Source organism: Aplidium turbinatum, chromosome 8 (genome assembly GCF_918807975.1).
Source record: "Aplidium turbinatum chromosome 8, kaAplTurb1.1, whole genome shotgun sequence".
Classification (NCBI taxonomy): Eukaryota; Metazoa; Chordata; class Ascidiacea; order Aplousobranchia; family Polyclinidae; genus Aplidium; species Aplidium turbinatum.
This window is the reverse complement of record NC_137479.1, coordinates 32,181,155-32,203,680: the sequence shown is the minus strand read 5'-3', so window position 1 is coordinate 32,203,680 and position 22,526 is coordinate 32,181,155. Positions and strand designations below refer to the sequence as shown.

Sequence of the window (22,526 nt, the reverse complement as noted above, 5' to 3'; positions counted from 1 at the left end):
ATCGTTTTGAATGACTCAGTATTGCATCATCCTATTTTGATTGAATGATTTTGGACGTGCTACTAGTTGAACCATAGGCATATGAAGCTGAGCAACGTGATCAAGTTTAACATCTTCAAGTTTATTACATTTATAAAAACACAAAACTACGCAACAAATTAAGTATCAAACGTTTTCGACATCACAAGATGTCCTCTTCAGGAATAACATATATACAATTTTACTACATCTGAAAAAATACAATGGTTATTATAACTATAAACAGGAAAAAACAAAAACTGCACAGTACTTCTGACTAACTCAAACTCAACGATATAGGCTCTGCAAGAATCAAAGGTAACTGCATCAAAAGGTGTTGAACAGATCACATGATGTGGTAAAAAGGCAAGATGTGAAAAAACTAATTTTAAAATACAGAGAGCAAGAAAGATGAGCCGCTAGTAGTTGTTTAGGGTATGTTTTGGAAGGTGCTGATCAATATTTGAGAACAGCGCGTACTTTTTCTGGATTTTGTGAAAGTTTGGAGATTGTTGAAAAATGAGAAAAGTCGGAAGAGGTGAAGTGAGGAAGAACATGCAAGTTTTATTGCCTATTAGTAATAGATATAAATTATGTCTGTTCATACTTTGACACTCTATAATAGCCTATTGTGCTTCCTACTACACTCTAATTTGTGTAAGGTTTTGCTTCTTTTGTTTGTTTATTTTGCTTTATATTTATTGTTGTCTTTTAAAAGGACACCGGCCACATGGCCAAATGTTTTTGGCTGTTTGTTGCACTGTCAAAGAATATTTAACATCGAATAAAAGCAGCACATTGTGCCTATGGAAGACTTGACCATCGTGTTTTCAACAACCATGCTATATCTATCTGCACAAAAATTATGGTCTTCTGAGCAGTCGTTCTTTCCACCCTTCTCTATGCTTGTGAAACCTGGACATTATACCGCCGTTACATCAAACGTTTTGAAAATTTCCGGCAGAGGAAACTGAGGAAAATGCTAGGCACTCGTTGGGAAGATTGTCTCACCAACGATGCAATCCTTGATCGCGCTAGGTTGCCCAGTTTAGAAGCCACCATATTGCAACACCGCCTTCGCTGGACAGTGGACATGTCATGCAAATGGACCCAACGAGGCTTCCACGAATAATGCTTTATGGTGAACTAGAGATAGGAAAAAGACCTCCCGGAAGACCAAAAATGCGGTACAAAGGTCAGCTGAAAGTCTCCCTCAATCATGCAAACATTGATCTGTATTGATGGGAACAACTTGCTAGTGACAGATCACTCTGGAGAAAAAGATCTTGGGAAAGCACTGAAATTTTCGAAAAAAAAAAAACAGCATAAAAAAAGCTCAAGAAAAACGAAACACTAGAAAAACTAAAACTGCCACGTCCCTCACCCTCCATACAATGTGACTTTTGTGTACGAATTTTCCATCATCTACTGGGCCTCCATAGCCATATACGACATCACCATCCAAAGCCAAATTCGATTTAACGACGAAACCAATGCTCGGACACGAGCTGGAGCCGACGACAACGACTATCAGTAGCGTATAGCTAAAGTGTGTGCCGCCGTGGCAAACTATGATTTTTCCACCCCTGATCGTGTGAAGTAGGAGCCATCAAATAGAATTTGCAGCAAATCCGCTTCAAAAAAGATTTTGACTATGCTTTTTCATTTACATGTAAAAATTCTGCCACCCACAAGCTGCCGACCGTTGGGGGGGAGGGGGGGGGAAGAGGGGCTGCCTACTGGGGGACCGCCCTCCCACTAGCTACGCCGTTGGTTACCGTGAATATAATATGTTAATACAATAATTTTTAAACGTTCTTCAAGAAAGATCTGACAAATTTCTACTGAAACAAACACCTGCTTCTGTTAAGGTAGGCTATCACGAGATTTATATTTGACCATGTGGCCGGTGTCCTTTTAAAAGGCAAACAAAAAAATGCATCAAAAAAGCAAAAATCACTAGATTTTTTTGATCTAATTAAAAAGTTATGACAATACAACTTTGTGGCTGAAATATCAGCCAAAAAGAGCAACGGGATTTTATGGCGGCTTTTAATGGGTTAAGTTGGCGTTGTTACTGCGGCCCATTCATAATCTCATCACACGTGAATCATAACAATGCGAGAACTTTGCAAAACCATTCAACATCTCAATTCATGTCTTTAATGAGCAGTTATGCAAAGACACTACTGCTTCAAGCGTAAAAGCAAATGGCGTTGTCAGAAGGAAAATATAAAAATAATTCAACGATAAAATGTTGCTGAGAACAAACTCTGCCGCTTGTACGAATAGGAGAGTAGTTAAAGATAATCCAGACACAAATTCACAAAAAACAAAGACACTGTAGGCTAATACAAATATAAAGTTTAGGCCTAACGTTGACATATTTACAAAGTATATAGGGCCACCTTCAAAACATTGCACCCATCAAATATTTAGTTTCTATCAAAATTAACTTTTTGATCTGGTCCGCGTTAAGTTGTGTGCATCAGCAGATCAGTCAACATCTGCTTTGGATGGTTGGAAGATTCATCGGCCATGACCTATCCAAGTGTTCCAAAGCTTTGAGTAAAAAGCAAAAATATAGAAAGATCAAGAAACGTCGGTTCGACTCTCAGAGTGTGCACTAAAGAAACGCCGGTTCGACTCTCGGAGTGTGCACTAAAGAAACGCCGGTTCAACTCTCGGAGTGTGAACTAAAGAAACGCCGGTTCGACTCTCGGAGTGTGCACTAAAGAAACGCCGGTTCGACTCTCGGAGTGTGCACTAAAGAAACGCCGGTTCGACTCTCGGAGTGTGCACTAAAGAAATGCCGGTTCGACTCTCGGAGTGTGCACTAAAGAAACGCCGGTTCGACTCTCGGAGTGTGCACTAAAGAAGCGCCGGTTCGACTCTCGGAGTGTGCACTAAAGAAACGCCGGTTCGACTCTCGGAGTGTGCACTAAAGAAACGCCGGTTCGACTCTCGGAGTGTGCACTAAAGAAACGCTGGTTCGACTCTCGGAGTGTGCACTAAAGAAACGCCGGTTCGACTCTCGGAGTGTGCACTGAAGAAACGTTGGTTCGACTCTCGGAGTGTGCACTAAAGAAACGTACTTTAAGGACTGCTCTTCATTCAGCGGCATTTGGTGGAAAAAATCACTGACAACAAAACCAACAATCGGAAACTTCACTCTGTCAATCTCGGTGATCGGGCCTGCGTCAGTGGTTCAAAGCCTCTATAAGTATGCGAAACTGCCAGGATTGAGATCTCAAAGAAGGTTTCTCTGTCCTGTAAAGGTCCCACAAGAAAACAATCAAACAGAGCCCTTGGGGTTGGTGAAAAATTTTACGGGACGTTTAATGCAAGAATTTAAAAATAACTTATTTAAATTTAAGCAAAACAATTCCTACATTAATGAAAAATTATTAATCATAGAAACTTCCAAAGGTTTTGGGATGCGCAAAGTTAAATAATTTTTTGAAAGGAATCATGATTAAAAACTGGCTGAGATCCATCGCTTCATCGCCTACAGCGATATATTAAAAGATTTGTTTTCTAATAAAACAAAGGCAATCTAAAAAAATAAGTCGAAAGTCCATGAATCGTCTCATGCAACTTAAGCGCCGGACAAATCAATACGCGAGAAGTAAAGCGGGTACGTCTTTTGTTTCTGCCAACAGTGCATTGTTCCACAACTTAACGAGGTCAATGTCATTGGCTTGCCCTCCAGACTCGATCATCTTCATTCTGTATTCGGTATGGTCGGAGAGAGATTTGAACAACCTGGCACCTAAATGGAAGAACAATGGTTAGCTCTGACGACCGCAATGCCGACGAATTAGAATTGATAATGATGCGCCTTTCTATATCGCGCTTAACCCATTGCAGATATTCGTTTCCCTCAATGCTTCACAAAGCAGACAGTGTCAATGCAGCTTAGCGGAGGCGTCATTACAAGGCCTAACACTTTGTGATCATAAAAACACCATGCTGATTGACAGCTGTGGGTGAGATTGGGAACTATTTATGTAAAGTTTTTGATATGTCGCGACAGGGCATCGAACTCATGGCACTGACGAACTCTGGAATCTCGGAGCTACAAATCGGTTGCATTGTGAACTTTTCTGTATCACAAGCTCAGAAGACTTAGACCAGCGTTGAAAAAATCTTTGCTTTATTTTTTTTTAAATGCTGATTGACAGCTGTGGATGAATTTATTGTGAGAAAAGGCGTTGGAAGCGCGTTTGCCATGACAACCTTGCAGGTTCTGTTGTAAGATCGGAAGGACACGCGTTTCCGAACCTGAGATGTAAACTCTCACGCATCAGGGATTTTGTGATAAACCTTGGGTGGATAATGTAAAGACATCCAGAAGTAGTTTCGCATTTGAGGAAATATCTCGTGGACTTATAATGAAATTACAACCAAGCCAAAGCAATGACCCACAATGTACAACTTATTTCACTCCTGCAGTCACGTGAGTGTCGCTGCTTTCATCTTTATCAACTATTGTTATTCATAGTTTGCTGGATATTAACAATGCGCAGATGCTCATGCTACCAAACTTCGAATAAAAACAAACAAACTTTTGTTTTTGTTAAGACAAGAGAATCTGTTTTCATTAGACGAGTTTGCGTTCTTCCGCGTTGGCACACATTCGCGAGAGCGGAAATGCGAGCGGAAAAAGAGCAAAAAGCGGATACGAACGAAAGAGGTTTTTGTCATGTCGTGATGAACAACTTTGTTCATCAAACCGTTGTTGCGTCTTCATAGTAGGCTCATCATCATCATTATGTTCCTTCCTCGTATTGAGGGTTGGATACAATGCGCCATTGTTCTCGACCATGAGCTGTTCGTACTGCTTTTTCATAACTTAATTTTGTCCTTTTAGTGATGTTTGATGTCCAAATCTTTCTTGGTCTGCCTTTGTTTCTTTTACCGTTTATCTTCCCTTCTATTAATGATCTTTGTAACGAGTTTTGCCTTATTGTGTGTCCGACATACCTCAATTTTCTACTTTTGACTACTTGTAAGAGAATTTTGTTTGAATTGAATTTGGATAATACTTCATCGTTAGTGATCTTTTGTTTCCATAAAATTTTTAACATTTGCCTGTATGACCAGAGCTCGAAGGCATCGATCCGTTTCTCCATTTTTTGTGACACTGTTTAAGTTTCAGAATTATATAAAAGTGTTACCAGATATAGCATTTCAATATCCTTAAACGCATTGATAAATTTGAACTTTAATTTAAGCGTTATCCAAGCGTTAATTTTCATATTAAATTCTTTGCCAATTGAGTTGACATTGTCCAATATTTCTTGAAGATCTTCTTGTGATTCAGCCAACAGAACAGTATTATGAGCATAGCGTAAATTTGTTATGTTCAAAAAATGCTGTCATCAAATCAATAATAATTGTCGCTATGACGTCACTGAATCAGCTCATGTGATCTGACGTCACCTATATTCGAGGTCAGGGATTTGTTTTCGTCGGTTACAGACACTGCAACTACGTATATTGCACAATACTCAGAGATGGAGGAACCATTTTAAAAGTAGGTGGGCCCAAAAGCGTAGCAGTCAAAGTTAATCAAACTTCTGGGGGGCTTCGCCCCCCAGACCCCCCATAACATTGCTGCATTCCTAATACTTCAAATCGCTTATACATTGTGTTTTCATGGTTGCCTTTTATGCCAACCAGCGAAAAATTTCCATTTTTGGGTCCGATTTGGCCAAATAAATTACAAAATTGTTAAATTGCTCTATAGCGCTCTACAAAATATGGCGATGTACACACAAATAAAAAGGCAATATACACACACAGTTATAATACCAACCTGGGAGAAATAATCTGCAGCATTACACAGTAGGCCGACGTGCATGCACTGCATAGTATGTAATGATATCATTGTTTTAACCTTGGAGAACAATTAGATTGATTTATAGATTACCACACGCAACCACACCCACACGTGCTTCCCATCAACAGTGGGCTCAACAGAAAAGTTTGAAGATTAGATTTCATCATTGAGCTATCAAAGATAACACAGCAAACAAAAAATTTTTTTTAAAGGCACGGCATGTGAGAGTCATTTTAGGGTATTTCGAGGCCCCTGATTCCGAAAATGCACTTTTTTTTCGAATTGGCTTTAGTTTTTACGATTGCCTACAGCAAAAACATTTTTTTTGCTATTTTGAGCCCCTATAGATTTAACATCGTGTCGTTTATTACATAGACAAAACTGAAAGTAATCCTAGGCACATTTCTGAGTTGTATAAACGCCATTTGAAATCAATCACCTTAATATAATTATTTGTTGACTTCAACAATATCAGACTTACTAACTAAGCTACTAAGTACAAATAAAATACATACATTGTTTTGCTTAACAAACTAGACGAATAAGCAAAACAAAGCCATCGATGAACAAACGCAACTCTTTATTATGGTAGACTTACTATGGGCCTACTGAGCAACACCCATCAAGGTACGAAGGCCATTTATACCATAGGCCTATCAATAAAGTAGCTGCTTAAAATTTTATCCTTGTTACGGAAGAATGTAATCTTGGTTCGAAATTCAATTCCTGGTAGTTTCGAAAATTCGAAAAAACTAAGTGCATTTTTGGAATCAGGGCCCTGAAATAGGTCTACTCTGAAATGACTCTCACCTTTTGTGTCAAAATTGTTTTGTTGGCCTGTGTAATCAAACTAGTGTGTATCAAATGAGTGAAGAGCTTTTTTTTGGAAATCCTTCTCTAATTTGCTGTTTTCACTACCTTTTCAAAGAAATTTGGCTTTCAAAAGTGGGTGGGCCAGGCCCACCCAGAAAATAAAGTAGGTGGGCCCAGGCCCACGAGGCCCACGTGGTTCCTCCATCCCTGAGTCAATACTTATCGTTTTTTTTAAATTGTTTGGTGCACGAAACCTAAAGTAATCATCCAGAATTAGAGCTACAATAAGATGATGTTTTATTGGGGAGTTCTAGCGTACGCAGATGCATAATGAAGTAAATGCACTCACAAGTTTAGCGTTTGCAAAGTACGGAACCATTGCTGTGATGTCATTCTAACTTAATTCGTTTGAGATAAAGTTATTGAGCAGAAGGTTATAAAGTAGAAGGTTATTGAGCAGAAGGTTATTGAGATGATTTTCCAAGACTTTCCTTTGTCGTGAAAGTTGAGCAACTTACTTTTCTTGCACTTTGCTCCTTTCTCAGACCAGGCTAGCTTGAGTTGGATCCCAAGCATCGCTCCAGTCAACGCGGGAAGAATAGTGGCAAGGATGGTCTTCACGTCCTCGGATATGGATGGAATTTGGAATATTATGATCTACACAGAAAGCTAGTGAAATATTGTTATATATCAATCGAGTTGATTGGTATGTCATCCCGTGGTCATTATACTGTAAATTATGAAACTAATTTTTCTCCCTTGGCTTGCTTGCTACATAATGAAACATTCTGAACTTCTTCTTTTTCAAGAGAGTTTAAAAGGTTTTCATCATCTAACTTACCTGAGTTACTTGTATGAGAATAACTATCACTGTAATGGTTAGATTCGCCATTTTGAAAACTTTAGCTCTGTTTTTCCATTTTTCAAATCCATTTGTGAATCTATTTTGCAAAATTTTCAGTAAAGCGGACTTGTCCACGTCCTTAGGATTTGTGATCTGCGTCATAATCCCATGTTATTACTTATGACAATGCCATTACTAACTTGCTGTGAAGTACAAATAATGAGAATACAATTTTATTTAATAAAAATCACATCTACATTACATAAACATACATTTCCATCACAGGAAATGTCAAATGTTGCAAAAGTAACCGAAAGCTGAGAAGAGTTGATGAAAAGTCGTGAGCAGCAACACATGATACAAATTGTTGTGTAAATGCAATCCCTGCTAGAGATTGCCAGTGACTTCTTGATCAGATGTTAGTGTCAGCCGATTTCTCGAACTTAGCCATAGCCACTTAGAACAAGGAGATTGACAACACGTCCAAGCGATCTGCACACACAGTAATCGAACTATTGTTTCTTGGTCTCTGTAATTATTCGTTTACCAGGCTCCTTATTGTTTGGTTCATTGTGTGAATCTTAATCCTTAGACCTGAGAAAGCTTATTTAAAAGATTAATCTTGACAGAGTTTGATAAATGTCAATGACCAAGCACAATAATGAGGATGCTTACCAATATCTCTCGGTGTAGAAATTTTGGTTGCTTCTTTTTTACATTTGACTGGTGGGAGTTTGCTGCATTTTCAAGTGAAGCTGAAAAAGTAAACAGGAAAATAACTGTATTAATGAATGGTAAACTATGGCTCCACTTGCAGCAATGAGTGGTAAACTATGGCTTCACTTGTCGCAATGAGTGGTAAACTATAGCTCCACTTGCAGCAATGAGTGGTAAACTATGGCTCCACTTGCAGCAATGAGTGGTAAAATATGGCTCCACTTGCAGCAATGAGTGGTAAACTATAGCTCCACTTGCAGCAATGAGGGGTAAATTATGGCTCCACTTGCAGCAATGTGTGTTAAACTATGGCTCCACTTGCCGCAATGAGTGGTAAACTATGGCTCCACTTGCCGCAATGAGTGGTAAACTATGGCCCCACTTGCAGAAATGAGTGGTAAACTATGGGCCCACTTGCAGCAATGAGTGGTAAACTATGGCCCCAGTTGCAGCAATGAGTGGTAAACTATGGCCCCTCTTGCCGCAATGAGTGGTAAACTATGGCCCCACTTGCAGCAATGAGTGGTAAACTATGGCCCCACTTGCAGCAATGAGTGGTAAACTATGGCTCCACTTGCCGCAATGAGTGGTAAACTATGGCCCCACTTGCCGCAATGAGTGGTAAACTATGGCTCCACTTGTAGCAATGAGTGGTAAACCATGGTCCCACTTGCAGCAATGAGTTGTTAAACAATGGCCCAACTTGCAGCAATGAGTGGTAAACTATGGGCCCACTAGCAGCAATGAGTGGTAAACTATGCGCCCCACTTGCAACAATAAGTGGTAAACTATGGCCCCACTTGCCGCAATGAGTGGTAAACTATGGCTCCACTTGCAGCAGTGAGTGGTAAACTATGGCCCAACTTGCAGCAATGAGTGGTAAACTATGGCCCCACTTGCCGCAATGAGTGGTAAACTATGGCCCAACTGGCCGCAATGAGTGGAAAGTATAGCCCCACTTGAAGCAATGAGTGGTAAACTATGGCCCCCTTGCAGAAATTAGTGGTAAACCATGGCCCCCACTTGCTGTAATGAGTGGTGAATTGTAGCCCCACATTCCGCAATGAGTGGTAAACCATGTCCCCCACTTGCAGCAAGGAGTGGTAAACTATGGCGCTACTTACCGCAATGAATGGTAAACCATGGCCCCCACTTGCTGCAATGAGTGGTAAATTATGGTAAATTCACGTTGAACAGGAAGTAGAAAATCTGTACTTATCTTTGAACGAATTTACCATCTTCTGTGATAACACAATGGAAATGTTTCAGGGCAGACAAGAACAGTAAACAGCACGAACAAAGATTCAAAACAGCACTAAAGTGTTTCTGAATTTTTCCATGCGCTGACCACATATTCACAATCGCGTCTGACTGGTACCGATTCAATTTGTTGAAAGCTCAGGAAACGTCAGCATTGACCTTCTGCATAATTAAAACCAAAGTGCGTTACTCAAGTTTAAGTTATGATGCATGTGACCTGAGTCTTCCCAAAAATAAAATTGAGTTTTTGCCAACACGCTGACAGGCAGTGGCGGCTCGTGCCATGAAGGCAGCTCGTCACCTGAAAGAAAGAGAAGAGGAAAAATATGTTTTCCTTTGTGTTTGTCCTACCCGGTTACTTTTTTCACTTAAGAATTGCGGATTGAAAATTAAAATATTAAAAGTTTCGTTTGGCAACACCGATTTTGGACAAACAGCTCTGCAGCCCGAGATTCTAGATTTCAAGCGCTCTGATTGGCTAAAAATTATCCTTGAAGCTCCACCTTTTTTGGGATTTTACTTTTGGTATTTTTAACCCTTTGGGGCTGCATGGAAAACAGCCCCGAATAACTTTACAGACTTTTTAAAGTTAGTTTTTATATCGCAGAGTAGCGATGAGCCATGAATGTAGAAGTGTTAGCTGTAGAGTTAGGGTATTCAACAGGTTATAGGAAGTGCTAGTCCAGCCTAGGACATCTCAAAATCACTTGAACCTTGTGTGCAACGGCTAGGCTAGTCAAGACTAAGCGCAATACTAGTAAAGTTTGTCTCCAATCGCACTACCTGAAAGGGAATCAAACAGACAGGCTAGAGTACAAAAAATACGCAAATAAGCTCACCAAATTGAAATACATTTCCAAGCAAAATTATATACATTCGGAAATTGAACTGAACAAATCTTCTCCACGTAAAGTTTGGGAAGTCATTAACTCACTGCTGCCTAATCAACTAAAATCAAAGCAAACAATCAATTCCATTAATATTGATGGAGTGTCATCAAACAAACCCATCGAAATGGCGAACCAATTCAATAAATTCTTCTGCAACGTTGGAAAAGAGATCTCTGACAGCGTTCCGCTTTCCAACGATAACAACTTCACATCCTACCTTACAAACCACGTTCTTTCTTCTATTTTTCTTGAACCAACGACTGGCGATGAGATACTCAAAGAAATCCGAGCTGTAAAACCCAACAAAGGAGGCAGGAGTGGCCGAGTGGTTAGCGCGTTGGGCTCGCAGTCGAGAGCCTGCGTGTTCGACTCCAGCCACCCGCACTTGCTGTTGTTTCTCTGGGCAAGAAACTTTACGATAATTGCCTCTACCCAGTGATCGATTTCGAGTAATGGATAGTACCAAATTTAAGTCATAAATAGAGTAGACAACCGGAAACAGACATTGCAGTCGGCTGCAGCGTGGGTCAGGTGTACGTCGCAAGGCGTACACCGATGCATAGCGCTCAAGTCCGCTTTCCCGCAATGCAGGATAAAGATAATAAAACAAAACCCAACAAAGCAACTGGCTACGATGACATTTCAGCATATTTCATACAGATCGCCTCCGTGATTATTGCCCTGCCCTTCTCAAATCTTATTAACTATTCCTTTCAGTTCGGTATTTTCCCAGATACATTTAAACTTGCCAAAGTTGTACCCGTCTTCAAATCTGGAGACAAACTTGAGATAAATAATTATAGACCTATCTCCCTTTTATCGTCTTTCGAAAAATTTTTGGAAAAGCTCATATATAAAAGGGTCTCTTCCTTTCTAGACAAACATTCTGTCCTTGCTTCTACGCAATTTGGATTTCGGTCTGGCTCCTCCACTTCATATGCCGCTATTGATATTATTAGTGCCACCTATGAACACGTAAAAAGCAACCTGTACACAGGTTTGGTTCTCTTGGATCTCAAAAAAGCCTTTGACACGGTATACCATCCCATTCTACTATACAAACTCAACCACTATGGAATCCGAGGTACAGCAAACGAATTATTCTCCTCCTACCTAAAAGACAGAATGCAGTATGTCGCGATTAATGAACAGGAATCTGAACAGAGATGCATAACACACGGTGTACCTCAGGGTTCAACGCTGGGTCCATTACTGTTTTTATTGTACGTAAACGACTTACCAAACTGCACGTCTTCTGTTCCAAGACTTTTCCCAGACGATACCTGCCTGGTAATTAACGCTCCTAATCCAACCTACTTAGAAAAGGAAATATCGTCTGAATTACTGAACATCAAGAACTGGATTAATGCCAATAAATTAGTTATCAATCCTTCTAAATCAAATGTCATTGTGATCCCTCCTAAAAAATGCAGCTACCCAGAAGATATCAATGTACTTAATAATTGTGCTCAGATCGAACAAGTTAAGTTTGCCAAATACCTTGGCATTATTTTTGACAATGGTCTAAATTTTGAACCTCATATTAATATGCTCCACAAGAAACTTTCTATATCTGTAAGGATATTGTCGAAACTCAAATACATTTTTCCAAACAAAACATTATTACAATTATACTACGCACTGGTACATTCTCATATCGTATATGGGATAACGATTTGGGGCTCATGCTGCAAGACACAAATGAACAAGCTTAGCACCTTGCAAAATAAGGCTGTCAGAATAGTAGCAGGTGGTCTGATCATGTCACACCTTTCTATAAGAAACTTAACATACTCAAGCTTAAAGATTTGTACGAACACGAAACTGCTAAATTCATGTTTAAATTTGATACGGATGTATTGCCTCTGCCTTTTGCACACTACTTTGAAAAAACCAAACTCATGTATAATGCACGTCTTACTAGACACTCTTCCAATGATTGTTATTTTGTCCTACGTTACGCCTCATCCCGACTCCAGCGCAGCATTAAATATGCCGGAGTGAAAGTCTGGAACTCCTTACCAACGAGCTTGCGTAAATTGTCATTTTATTCTTTTAAAAAACAACACAAATATTCACTCATCGCCAAATATTAGCACGATTAATTTTGTATTACCCTTATGCTACCGATAGACTACTAAATATATTTCTCTGTGACCATCTTCTAACACCTTGTCTCAATTTTCGTTATTGAATTATTCTTATCGCAATTTTAGAACTTCTATTAGAATCTGGGGTATCTGCTTGACTCGAAGACCCATGGTCTCTTTGCAGATTCCCGTTGCTGGAAATTCCTTTTTTATTGCTGTATTTATTGTATTATATTTACCTACAACGAAATAAAATCAATCAATCAATCAATCAATCAATCCAAAGCAATGCCGTTAGTTTTTTTTAAATGCATTTTTTAATATATTTTTTTATAATAAAATTCAAACTTTTCAACAAAGTTTGAATGCATTTAAAAAAATAAAATAAAAACATGCTCAGAACGCGCCAAATTCAATGCAATTTTTCAAATATTTTTGGGGGGACCCCCCAGCGAAATCGTTCGTCTTCGGCAAGCTCAGCGACGGGCTTCGCCCCCCCGGACTATTTATTGCAGCCTCACTGCTCACAAACAGCACCAGACGCCACTAGGAATGCCGCTTGCAAAGGTTCCACCAAGAATGACGTGAAAGTTTTTGTCAAATATTTTCCTGCTTATTTTGACTTGTTTCACTGCAACAACATTGATGGATGGTTTGATAGTGTTGCAGTAAATAAAGGAGAAGCATAATCGGACGATATTGTGACAATAACACAACTCACCATAGGAAGAGAAAGCATATGTTGGTCAACAGAACACAATAGCGCTGAGTTGAAGTATAAGCGACAAAGATGGAGAGACCAAGAAGTTACAATGACAAGACAATGTAGCCAACTGTAGCCTATATCTCCTATATTAGATTTATCATCACTAAACAAACTTTCATCATATACCGAGGGAGCTTAGATATAAATAAGTCACGATTGTCACGGCCATGCGTTTTCAGTGAAAATCATCGGTGTTGCCATTTATGTTTCCCACTAATGGCAGTGCAGTTGAGCTTATGTAGGCGGCCAATCAATTTTATCTTGTTTGTGTGACATTGTGTTTTTTGGCCAGGCATATCTTGTCAGACTTATCGCCTCGTGAAGTAAAATATTAAAAAGATTTGGTTTCATTTCGTAAATCCTGACGTGAATGTTGAACATTATTACCAGATTATGGACGAGCTTCCTTGGATTTGCAAAGCGAGCACCGACTAATGATTGGATGAGGCTGTTCACCAGCAAATAATTCAATAACATAATACGCTGTTCTGGTGCAGATTAAGCTGAACTATCACAAGATCTATAATGTGATAATCTGCTTTTATTCCGACGTTTCGTCAGTCAGACACGATTGACTGTTATTGATTGTTAGATTGACGCGATTGAATTTTTAGAAACTTTAAATTTTGTTGCACACTGTAATGTAGAGAACCAATATACTGAATGTAACAAACATGAACAATCAGATTGAAACAATGAAAACAATGAGGATGTTTTTATATTTTATGATCATTACGGAAGCTAGTATTACAGCTTGGCTTGTCCCAAGTGCAGATGTGACGTCCATAGGTTGGTTCCTGGTTTGTAAACCGGGCAGAGAACCAGCGTAAAAAGACGTTGAACTGATGAAAGTTTGTCAGAAATTCATTTTAAAGAGCAACAACATTTTACAAACTCTGTTGCCACTACGTTCGTGTTGGTTGGTGAAGCTAAACTTCTGCTGCAACAACAGTTGAACCTTGAATCTACAAATAAAATAATAATAAACTTGGTTTACGAAATATAAAATCGCAACAAGCGTTCTGCATTTTATGTTCGTCTGGGTTGGGATCAAACAAAATTGAACTTCAAGGAATTTAAGATCTTTTGTTGACAACAAACTGAACGCAACGGTAAAGAAGTGAATCTGCCGCAGGGCGATGTCAATGACGTCACAATTGAAGAGTTAACCTTGTCTGAGAGAAGGTTAGCACTTGTGGGGGAGATCCTTAAGAAATTCTTAGCAAAAATATGGAAATCTTGTTCGCGTGTTCAACGCAAGTGTTGCCATTTCTTTAAAATCTTGAGCTATAGCATCATGACCTTTTCAGGTTGCCGGCACGTCAAAATGTTGTGAGTCTGGCAGAAGTAAATAAATAGTCAAGTTTGGTCGTGAATAAAAGTTTGATCACTGCTTGAAGCGATGGATTAAGAAACTTTTCGTCGTCCTTGCGTCCAGTGGGTGAAGTTTTGAGGTGAGTAGACGGGAAGGTCTTTGTGGTCACCTCCAGAGACATGTCACTGAAGAGACTGAACTTATGATTCTTAGAACGACAGTAGAAAGTCATTTTGACGCCAATCCACACAGGAGCCTGAAAGTCGATTTTATTTTGTGCTGTTGCTAAGCAAAACAACGCGCACAAAACCAAACTTAACTAGACATGCGACATACGATGACGAAATTCGTGAGTACTTTATTTGCAACCTGTCGGTTACACAATTAATCTTTCAAACACTTACGCTATGTACAGGCAGTGCACTTTCCCCCACAAGATTTTGGTTATTTAATCTGCGCTGGCATCTGTTTTTATTGTTCTCACGTTTTTCGACCATAAAATTTTTCTCGGAAATCCTGGCCATTCTCTTAGGGTGTTTTATTGCAAACTGTCTCTTGAGTTTGTTACGGAAATATAATCGAAGGAGGCCTCTCAAGCCACACATGTAACTGATAAGTTACCGCTGGAGTAGGCTATCTGAGATAAGTTTGGCTGGTTTTCATCTATTTAAAGACTTACTTCAAGCATCTGTAGCTAACTGTTCTTCATCAGAACGTTATGTAATCGCTTCCAGGATTCCTTGCAGTCTTCCATATGTTTGCACATTTTCCAAGCAAGGTCGTTTTTTAAGAGCTTAAACCAACATTCGCTACAACATTTTGTAAAGAAATTACGAACCACTGTAGATCACCAAAAAGGTTTTATAAAATATATTGTGTGTCTTCGTATTCACTTCGAGAAAAATCAGTGAGCAAAATATTTACTGTAGGCTACTGTAGATGTTGGTAAGCTACTATAAATGTTGTCATCGTCTAACCCGCTTGGGCTCTTAGCTATATCGAACCTATATCAGATGTATCGTTTGGTATGTCACATCTTACATGTGCATTGTGCAACGTGGTAACTGCTCATCTTAAAATGTTTTTCGCGTGATTTTCTATCCCCAGCTAGTTTACTGAAGAATCTACCTTGCGCAAACATGCAACGAACTGAAACTACTCTGGTCAATACAAATTCCATGTGTTGCTTAACTCGCTTGCAACCGAATCTACAATACGTAGAAAAATCATTAATCTACAATTGCCGACTTTGCCCCAGGAAGATGTGTGTTGTTTGTACGGTTCATACGGAAGGCCTGTCCATGGACTTCTAAATAGTAGCATCTGGACTGGAAACTCAGTGGGCAACATGAGGCCAAGCAGTTGGTACAACAGTTGGCCAACAGTGAGCCAACAGGGTTAGTTACTTGGCTGTTGGCCCACTGTTGGCCAACTGTTGTACCAATTGTTTGGCCTCATGTTGTCCACTGAGTTTCCAGTCCAGATGCTACTATTTAGAAGTCCATGGCCTGTCTTTAATTCAGCAGTCCATGTCCCGGCGAGAGCCATAGCAGCTTAGTGTTCATAATCATGGCCTGTCTTGCATGGTACATAAATCAGGTACGTGGATGGGACTAACTAATCAAAAAAGCACCCAGAATACTAAACACGTTCAGCAAACGTTTCGAAAACTAAGCTGTTTGCATTTTCAGTTCCAGTAAAATTTAACTGCCCTTAATATTTTTTTGACATTAATGACATTTTACTCACACTCAGGATGAAAACAGTTTAGTTTTGGAAACGTTTGCTAAATATGAGTTTAGTATCTAAACTTTAGGGTCTTTATTTATTGATTGGATGGAGACGAACTAACTACAAACAATTAAACTTTGATATTAAAATAATACATCAGTCATAGAAAAGAACTTTTTAATTGTTATATCACAAAAAGCTTTAAGTATTCATAATTGAGAAGGGACTTGCCGGAACGTTCCAGAGTTCCGTGTTCATTTAAGAATTAAAAGTCACCAAATTTTTACGCAATCTACTTTTGATGAGTGCAAATGTACTTTTCAAAAAGTTTTAAAATGACACCTTCCGACGTTTTAGTGTTAAACAAGTGGCCACAGACATTATAGCAAGCTCCCCTGGTGTCGAACCGGCGCCCTCTTGAGCGCTGTGGAAGACTCTCGCTACTGGATTACTGTAGTCCGACCCTAAATCACTAAACTGGATACCACCCGCTCGGTTAGTTCACTTCTCTTCGGCAAATAAAATATTATGCAAATAAAATATTATAAAATATAAAATATTATGCGAACGACCTGGCAATTCTCCACTCCACAAAGTCGTGGGAAAATCTAAACGACACCTTGAGCTAGGACATGAAAACTCTCTCATCCTATCTCCAGAACTGGCGACTGAAACTCAGCGAAACCAAAACTGTGGCAGCAGCTTTCCACCTCCATAACCGGGAAGCTGATCGTGAGCTGCACGTCCAGAACAACGGAAAATCTATGTCTTTCTGCCCCAAACCAAGATACCTTAGGGTGACACTGGACAGATCGCTCACATACCGCCACCATTTGGTGTCACTGCGCAAGAAACTCACATCCCGCGCTGCACTACTCAAACGTCTGGCAGGCTCTAGCTGGGGGGCGAGGGCTGACACTTTGCGTATAGCAGCCTTAGCCCTTGTCTACTCTTCAGCAGAGTACTGTGCACCTGTTTGGTGCCGCAGTGCTCACTGCCGTAACATCGACACTGCCATTTCAGCGCCCTGCGCACAGTGACCTGATGCCTGCGTCCCACACCATTGGACAATCTCCCCATTCTCGCTGGCATCTAACCCGCTGAGCTTCGTCGCGAAGAAGCCACTTTGTCCCTCGGTCGACGGGCACTGGAGCCTAACCACCTTCTCCACCACAAGATCTCTGCTCTCCCAAACGAGCACCCCGTCGACTGAAATCAAGACACCCATTCGTGCCAGCCGCTCAACTTCTTATCAACGAAGCTGATGTACAAGACATCTCTGCGTCTGCTTGGGCGGACCATAAATGGAGTTCTGAATGGAAGTCAACCGCCACCAGACTCTATTCGTTCATCTCCGATGCCGACACACGCCCCATCGGTCTAACATTACCAAGACAGGCATGGGTGCGCCTCAACCGTCTCCGTACGAGCGTCTGGCTTTTCCGCTCAACCATGCACCAATGGGGAATGGCCTCTTCCTCCTCCTGTGAATGTGGTGCCGAGGAACAGACCACAAACCACATCATCAATGACTGCTCCATCTTCAAGCCACCTAACGGAGTGGAAGGTCTGCGTGTCATGGATGATGAAGCCAAAGACTGGCTGCTCTCTAGCAGCCTTCCAGTGTAGTCCGGGAACATCGTAAATCTGGGGTGGTAAAAGGATAGACCCTCGGCCCCAGACGCTCACACGACGACGACGACGGGAAAATAAAAGACGAATATCTTTCGAGAACTTTTATATCTCGAGTCGTATTAACGGCACGTGTGGGGAGATGCCGACCCCTCAATTGCTTCTAAGATTTTGCGTATGTGCAGAATTGAGTCAGCATCTGCAGTGATGACGTGTTCCAAAGTTGAAGCAGAATGACCTAAAATTTCTGAGATATTTCCGATCACAAAATATTCAGTAACTTGATAGATGGTGTGGGCTGAGCGCACGAATCTTTCACAAACTGGTTGTATTATTTATCAGTCGTCAGTTGTCAATGCATTTTCTGCGTTAAACTTACGTAAATAGACGTAAAATAACAAACGGGAAACATCAGAGGCAACATCCCAGATAGCAAACCTGTCATGTTTATATTGATTCAACGTCTGCAGGCGTTGATTCAATGTAAAAATAACGGATTTGCTGTCTGAGATTCGAACAGTTCACCACAGAACACACGATGTTCTCAAAAATGAATGAAGAAATGAAAAGTATCAACCGCCGAACAACGAATTGTTGGGAACTTTGATCCCGCATGGGAACAATTCATTGCTGGCTGCTGCTAATGTGACGTCACATACCGAATTGTGCGGCTTCTTTCTCGTTGCTCGCTCCAGGATTCTGCATTCCATAGTTTTGCTTGAAACCGTCTGATGTCAAAAGTGGAGCTGGGTAAAACAAATCCCCATTGTCAAGTTGAAAGGGGGAGCTCAGAAGACGTGTTAAAAATAAGGGAATTCCTGAGTTTGCCCTCTTGGTTTAATTACAGTGCTTCCTCGATTATCCGTACTTCGATTAACCGGCATTTGATTATCCGGTCGCTTTATTTTCCTTTACGCAACGTTGGGGCATAAGGTATTCGGCCAGCAGCCAACGTAGGCTGATCGTCGGTAACAAGATTGACGTAGCCTCAGCAAGCAATACTTCCGCAACATGCATTTGGTCAAAAAAATGGTTCGTATCATTAAATACTAACATGTTTTATTTTTATGGTGATTTTTCATCAGCAATAGAATTGATGTTAATTGGCAAATGGTTGGTTCTCGATGAAAGGCCAACGGCGACGTTCACGACCATTTGCCAACGAACAGTCGATGTTGGCCTATTTCCAGTGCGGGAAGTTTTTGCCTCCAAATGTCACTCCGATCATACAACTCATGGATCAAGGCCTTTCAAAGTGCATGACTACGATCTATTTTCATATTTGATATTTTATTTTATTTTCATATTTGATATTTTATTTTTATTACATTTTATTTATTTCTATTTCTATACCATACTCTATTTTAGGATCAATTTATTCTGCAGCATTGTGGTTTCTTAGACAAATTGGGTAATAGACACGGAGGGTGATGCGTTTGTTTATTTGAAGAAAGTTGAACATATGGCTGAATATAGAACAGTTGACCTTGTTTTAGCAGCAGAAGAAGACGTACAGTATGTGATGATGGAATGAATACAAAACATTCAACGCAAAAAGCACAATGCCTTGTTTCTCATGCAGAGACAATACGAGTGTACTGCCTAGTGCCCAACATAGCTCTGTTTTCAGCAGGTGACAACAGTTTCTTATACATCTTCATTGTTACGTCCTCATTGTTACGTCCTCATTGTTACGTCCTCATTGTTACGTCCTCATTGTTACAATTTTATAAGGTAGTTGCGGAAATACGCTAATCTTCCTGCAAACAATCTAAAATTGCTTAATTTTTCAGAATATATCAACTGTTGCAACTGATAGTCAAGTGAGCAAGTTCTTGCTACAATATTGAACTTCAATATTTATATTGCATAGTAGGCTACCATACAAATGTTACTTTTTCCTTTTCTTGACTTAAATATAACAATTCAATTAACCGTTTTTTGCTTATCCGGTCAATTTTCTGAAACCAATGTCAAACTAGACCGGGTAATCGAGGAAGCACTGTATTACGTTACAATCACATCAGGGCAATTGGTTCAAGAATGAAGCGGATTAACAACCACCCAATCGTACAAACGTATGCACATAAATGTAGGTGATCAGAGAACCTTATGAGAATCTATGAACCCAACAAGGAAAGCACCAACAAGACTTCCTTTGTGTAGGCTATACATGAGTACAAACATCACAATATTGCTTGTGGCGTTTATAAACAAAGAATAATTCACGTTTAAATCAAAAACTTCGAGCAAAAGTTATTATTTATCACATCTATATTTAGGCCGGTAGTAGACCATTGTAAAATCCAATCATCTATTTACATGAAGTATCAATATTAATTTCATAGTCGTTTCATATTTGGCTTCTGGAAGATGGTATTCGATGCCTTAGCCTTAGACAATGCAAATTATTACTCACTGAGATAATGCAATTAAGTATTTCCTAGACAGGAAATAAAAAAACGTTTTGTTGATTTGCAGTAAAAGTAATTAGTTTATCACACCTAGTTTTTATCCAAGCTCCAAAGAAAAGCAAAACAACTCCTCCAGACTAATAAGGATGACTAGTTTGAAAAGCACTGGCTTTATTATTTTTAAAGTTGATACAGCACCTGAAAATCAAGCGGCCTAAATAATAAGAAGGCTACGTCGCAGACATCCAATCGGTCGTTTTCAGAATCGTTCAACGTCAGCATACAATGAGTCAATGCAAAAGACAAATAATTTGCTATCTTAGCATTAACAGGACTAATGGTATAACTATATCACCTTTAGGACCATCTGCCATCTTGCTTTGGTCTTTGCTTCTTTCTGTAGGTAGATCAACTTTTCAAAATCAATCCTTTACAAAGTTTAGATCAACACTGTTACCCAACAATAATTGTTTTTCAAAGTTTTAAGTGGTACAGCATTAAAATACGGATACAAGTTGACAATATTACATGAACGTAAAATGTAGAGACTTCGATCTGTCATTATGCCTAGTAACCTATTCTACAGCACGAAAAATAGCCTTTCCAGAAAAGAAACGCAGAAGATTTCTATGGTAAATAGCCTAAGCTACAACACTTTTAAACTTTTCAATTCCTTGTACAACATTTTGTACGATAAAGTCCGGGGATAAAGTCTACACCGTTGCCATTGTAATAACAACATGTGTTTTCATATAGCACTACATCCATAAAACCTCCAACGGTCTGGCTCATCGAAGCAGAAATCTTCAGAGAAGTTGCACCTCGATGTACCGCCCTACGCGTTTCCTGCGGAATCGTGACAGCCGCAGCTTCTAGAGCAGTTGCGATTGTAGTCTTTGCCTGTGCGCAGGGCCGGGCTGTTTACTAGAAAATGGCCTAATTTTGCAAACCAAGCTAGAAAAAGTAATAAAAGTACATACATGAAAAATTAAGATTATTTACTGCAAAATCACGTCAACATAACAGAAAAATGGCTAATGATGGCGCATAATTGGAAACAAACGCAATTTTTAGTGTCGAATTTGAAGCAGATGGAAAAGATTTTGCAAAGAAAGAAATGGATAGTAGGTAGGCTACTTATGGTAGCCTACTATTCTACCTAATGACACTCTAAACCATGGGTTTTTAATCTTTTTTCCACCACGGCCCCGTCAGAGCAATCAATGTAGTCTCGCGACCCCCCATAAAAGTATTCAACAAAAGCATATTTAATGCAAAATTTAACCAAATTTGGTTCATGCCGACATCCAGTTATGTTAAGCATAGCTAGATAATAGGAGAAAAATAATGAGAATAATCTACGTTTTCGCACTTTCGCCGGTTGAATTTATTGCAATCTTTTATGGATTTATTTATATCAATTTCAGTGAGATGGTTGGTGCTGCAAAAACTTTGTCATTGCGTACACTTGTTGCTGAAAGAACTTTCAAACAAAATAGCAGACACTAATTTTTTTCAATGCCATTGAAAACGATACTGAAAAATCTATATTTTGCATAGAACTCTACATAATTTTGCTTTTTACCATAGTGTGGTTGGTTACTGGTGATCTTCAGTCTGCACAAAGCAACGTATAAGAACTTGCTGAAAATTGAATGAGGCTGTTCACCAGGCATTAAATTAAATGATATGAGATGTTCTACTGGTGCAAACTAAGCTAAACTATCACAAGATGTATACAGTGACAATCTGCTTTTATTCCGACGTTTCGTCAATCAGACACGACTGACTTCTTCAGGGGGCTAGACCAGGTAGTGACTACCTGTCTAGCATGGCAAAACACAGGACATATTGCTGAAAACAACCAAACATGCAAGTTGAATTTTCATTTTGCATGTTTGGTTGTTTTCAGCAATATGTCCTGTGTTTTGCCATGCTAGACAGGTAGTCACTACCTTGTCTAGCCCCTGAAGAAGTCAGTCGTGTCTGATTGACGAAACGTCGGAATAAAAGCAGATTGTCACTGTATACATCAGTGGCGTATCCTGGTTGGTTGAGCAAGGGAAGCAATAAAACTCGTGGGGGAATAGAGCGTGCCGAAGGCACGTGTTTTCTAGGGGGGTCCGGGGGCATGCTCCCCCGGAAAATTTTTGCAAAATTACACTCAAATAATGAGTTATACTGCTTTCTG

At 39.8% G+C, this 22,526-nt stretch overlaps 1 protein-coding gene across 1 annotated transcript; it reads right to left on the bottom strand.

The window, feature by feature from the left end:
• Positions 1–1,292: 1,292 nt before the first annotated feature.
• LOC145775667 (uncharacterized) lies at positions 1,293–20,787 on the bottom strand. Its single transcript, XM_082587000.1, has 6 exons — positions 20,691–20,787; positions 18,581–18,667; positions 8,196–8,275; positions 7,518–7,673; positions 7,195–7,333; positions 1,293–3,790 (listed from the first exon to the last, which is right to left on the bottom strand). The coding sequence occupies exons 1-6, from the start codon at positions 20,707–20,709 to the stop codon at positions 3,633–3,635; spliced, it is 639 nt and encodes a 212-aa protein (XP_082443126.1). The 5' UTR covers positions 20,710–20,787; the 3' UTR covers positions 1,293–3,632.
• Positions 20,788–22,526: the final 1,739 nt, after the last annotated feature.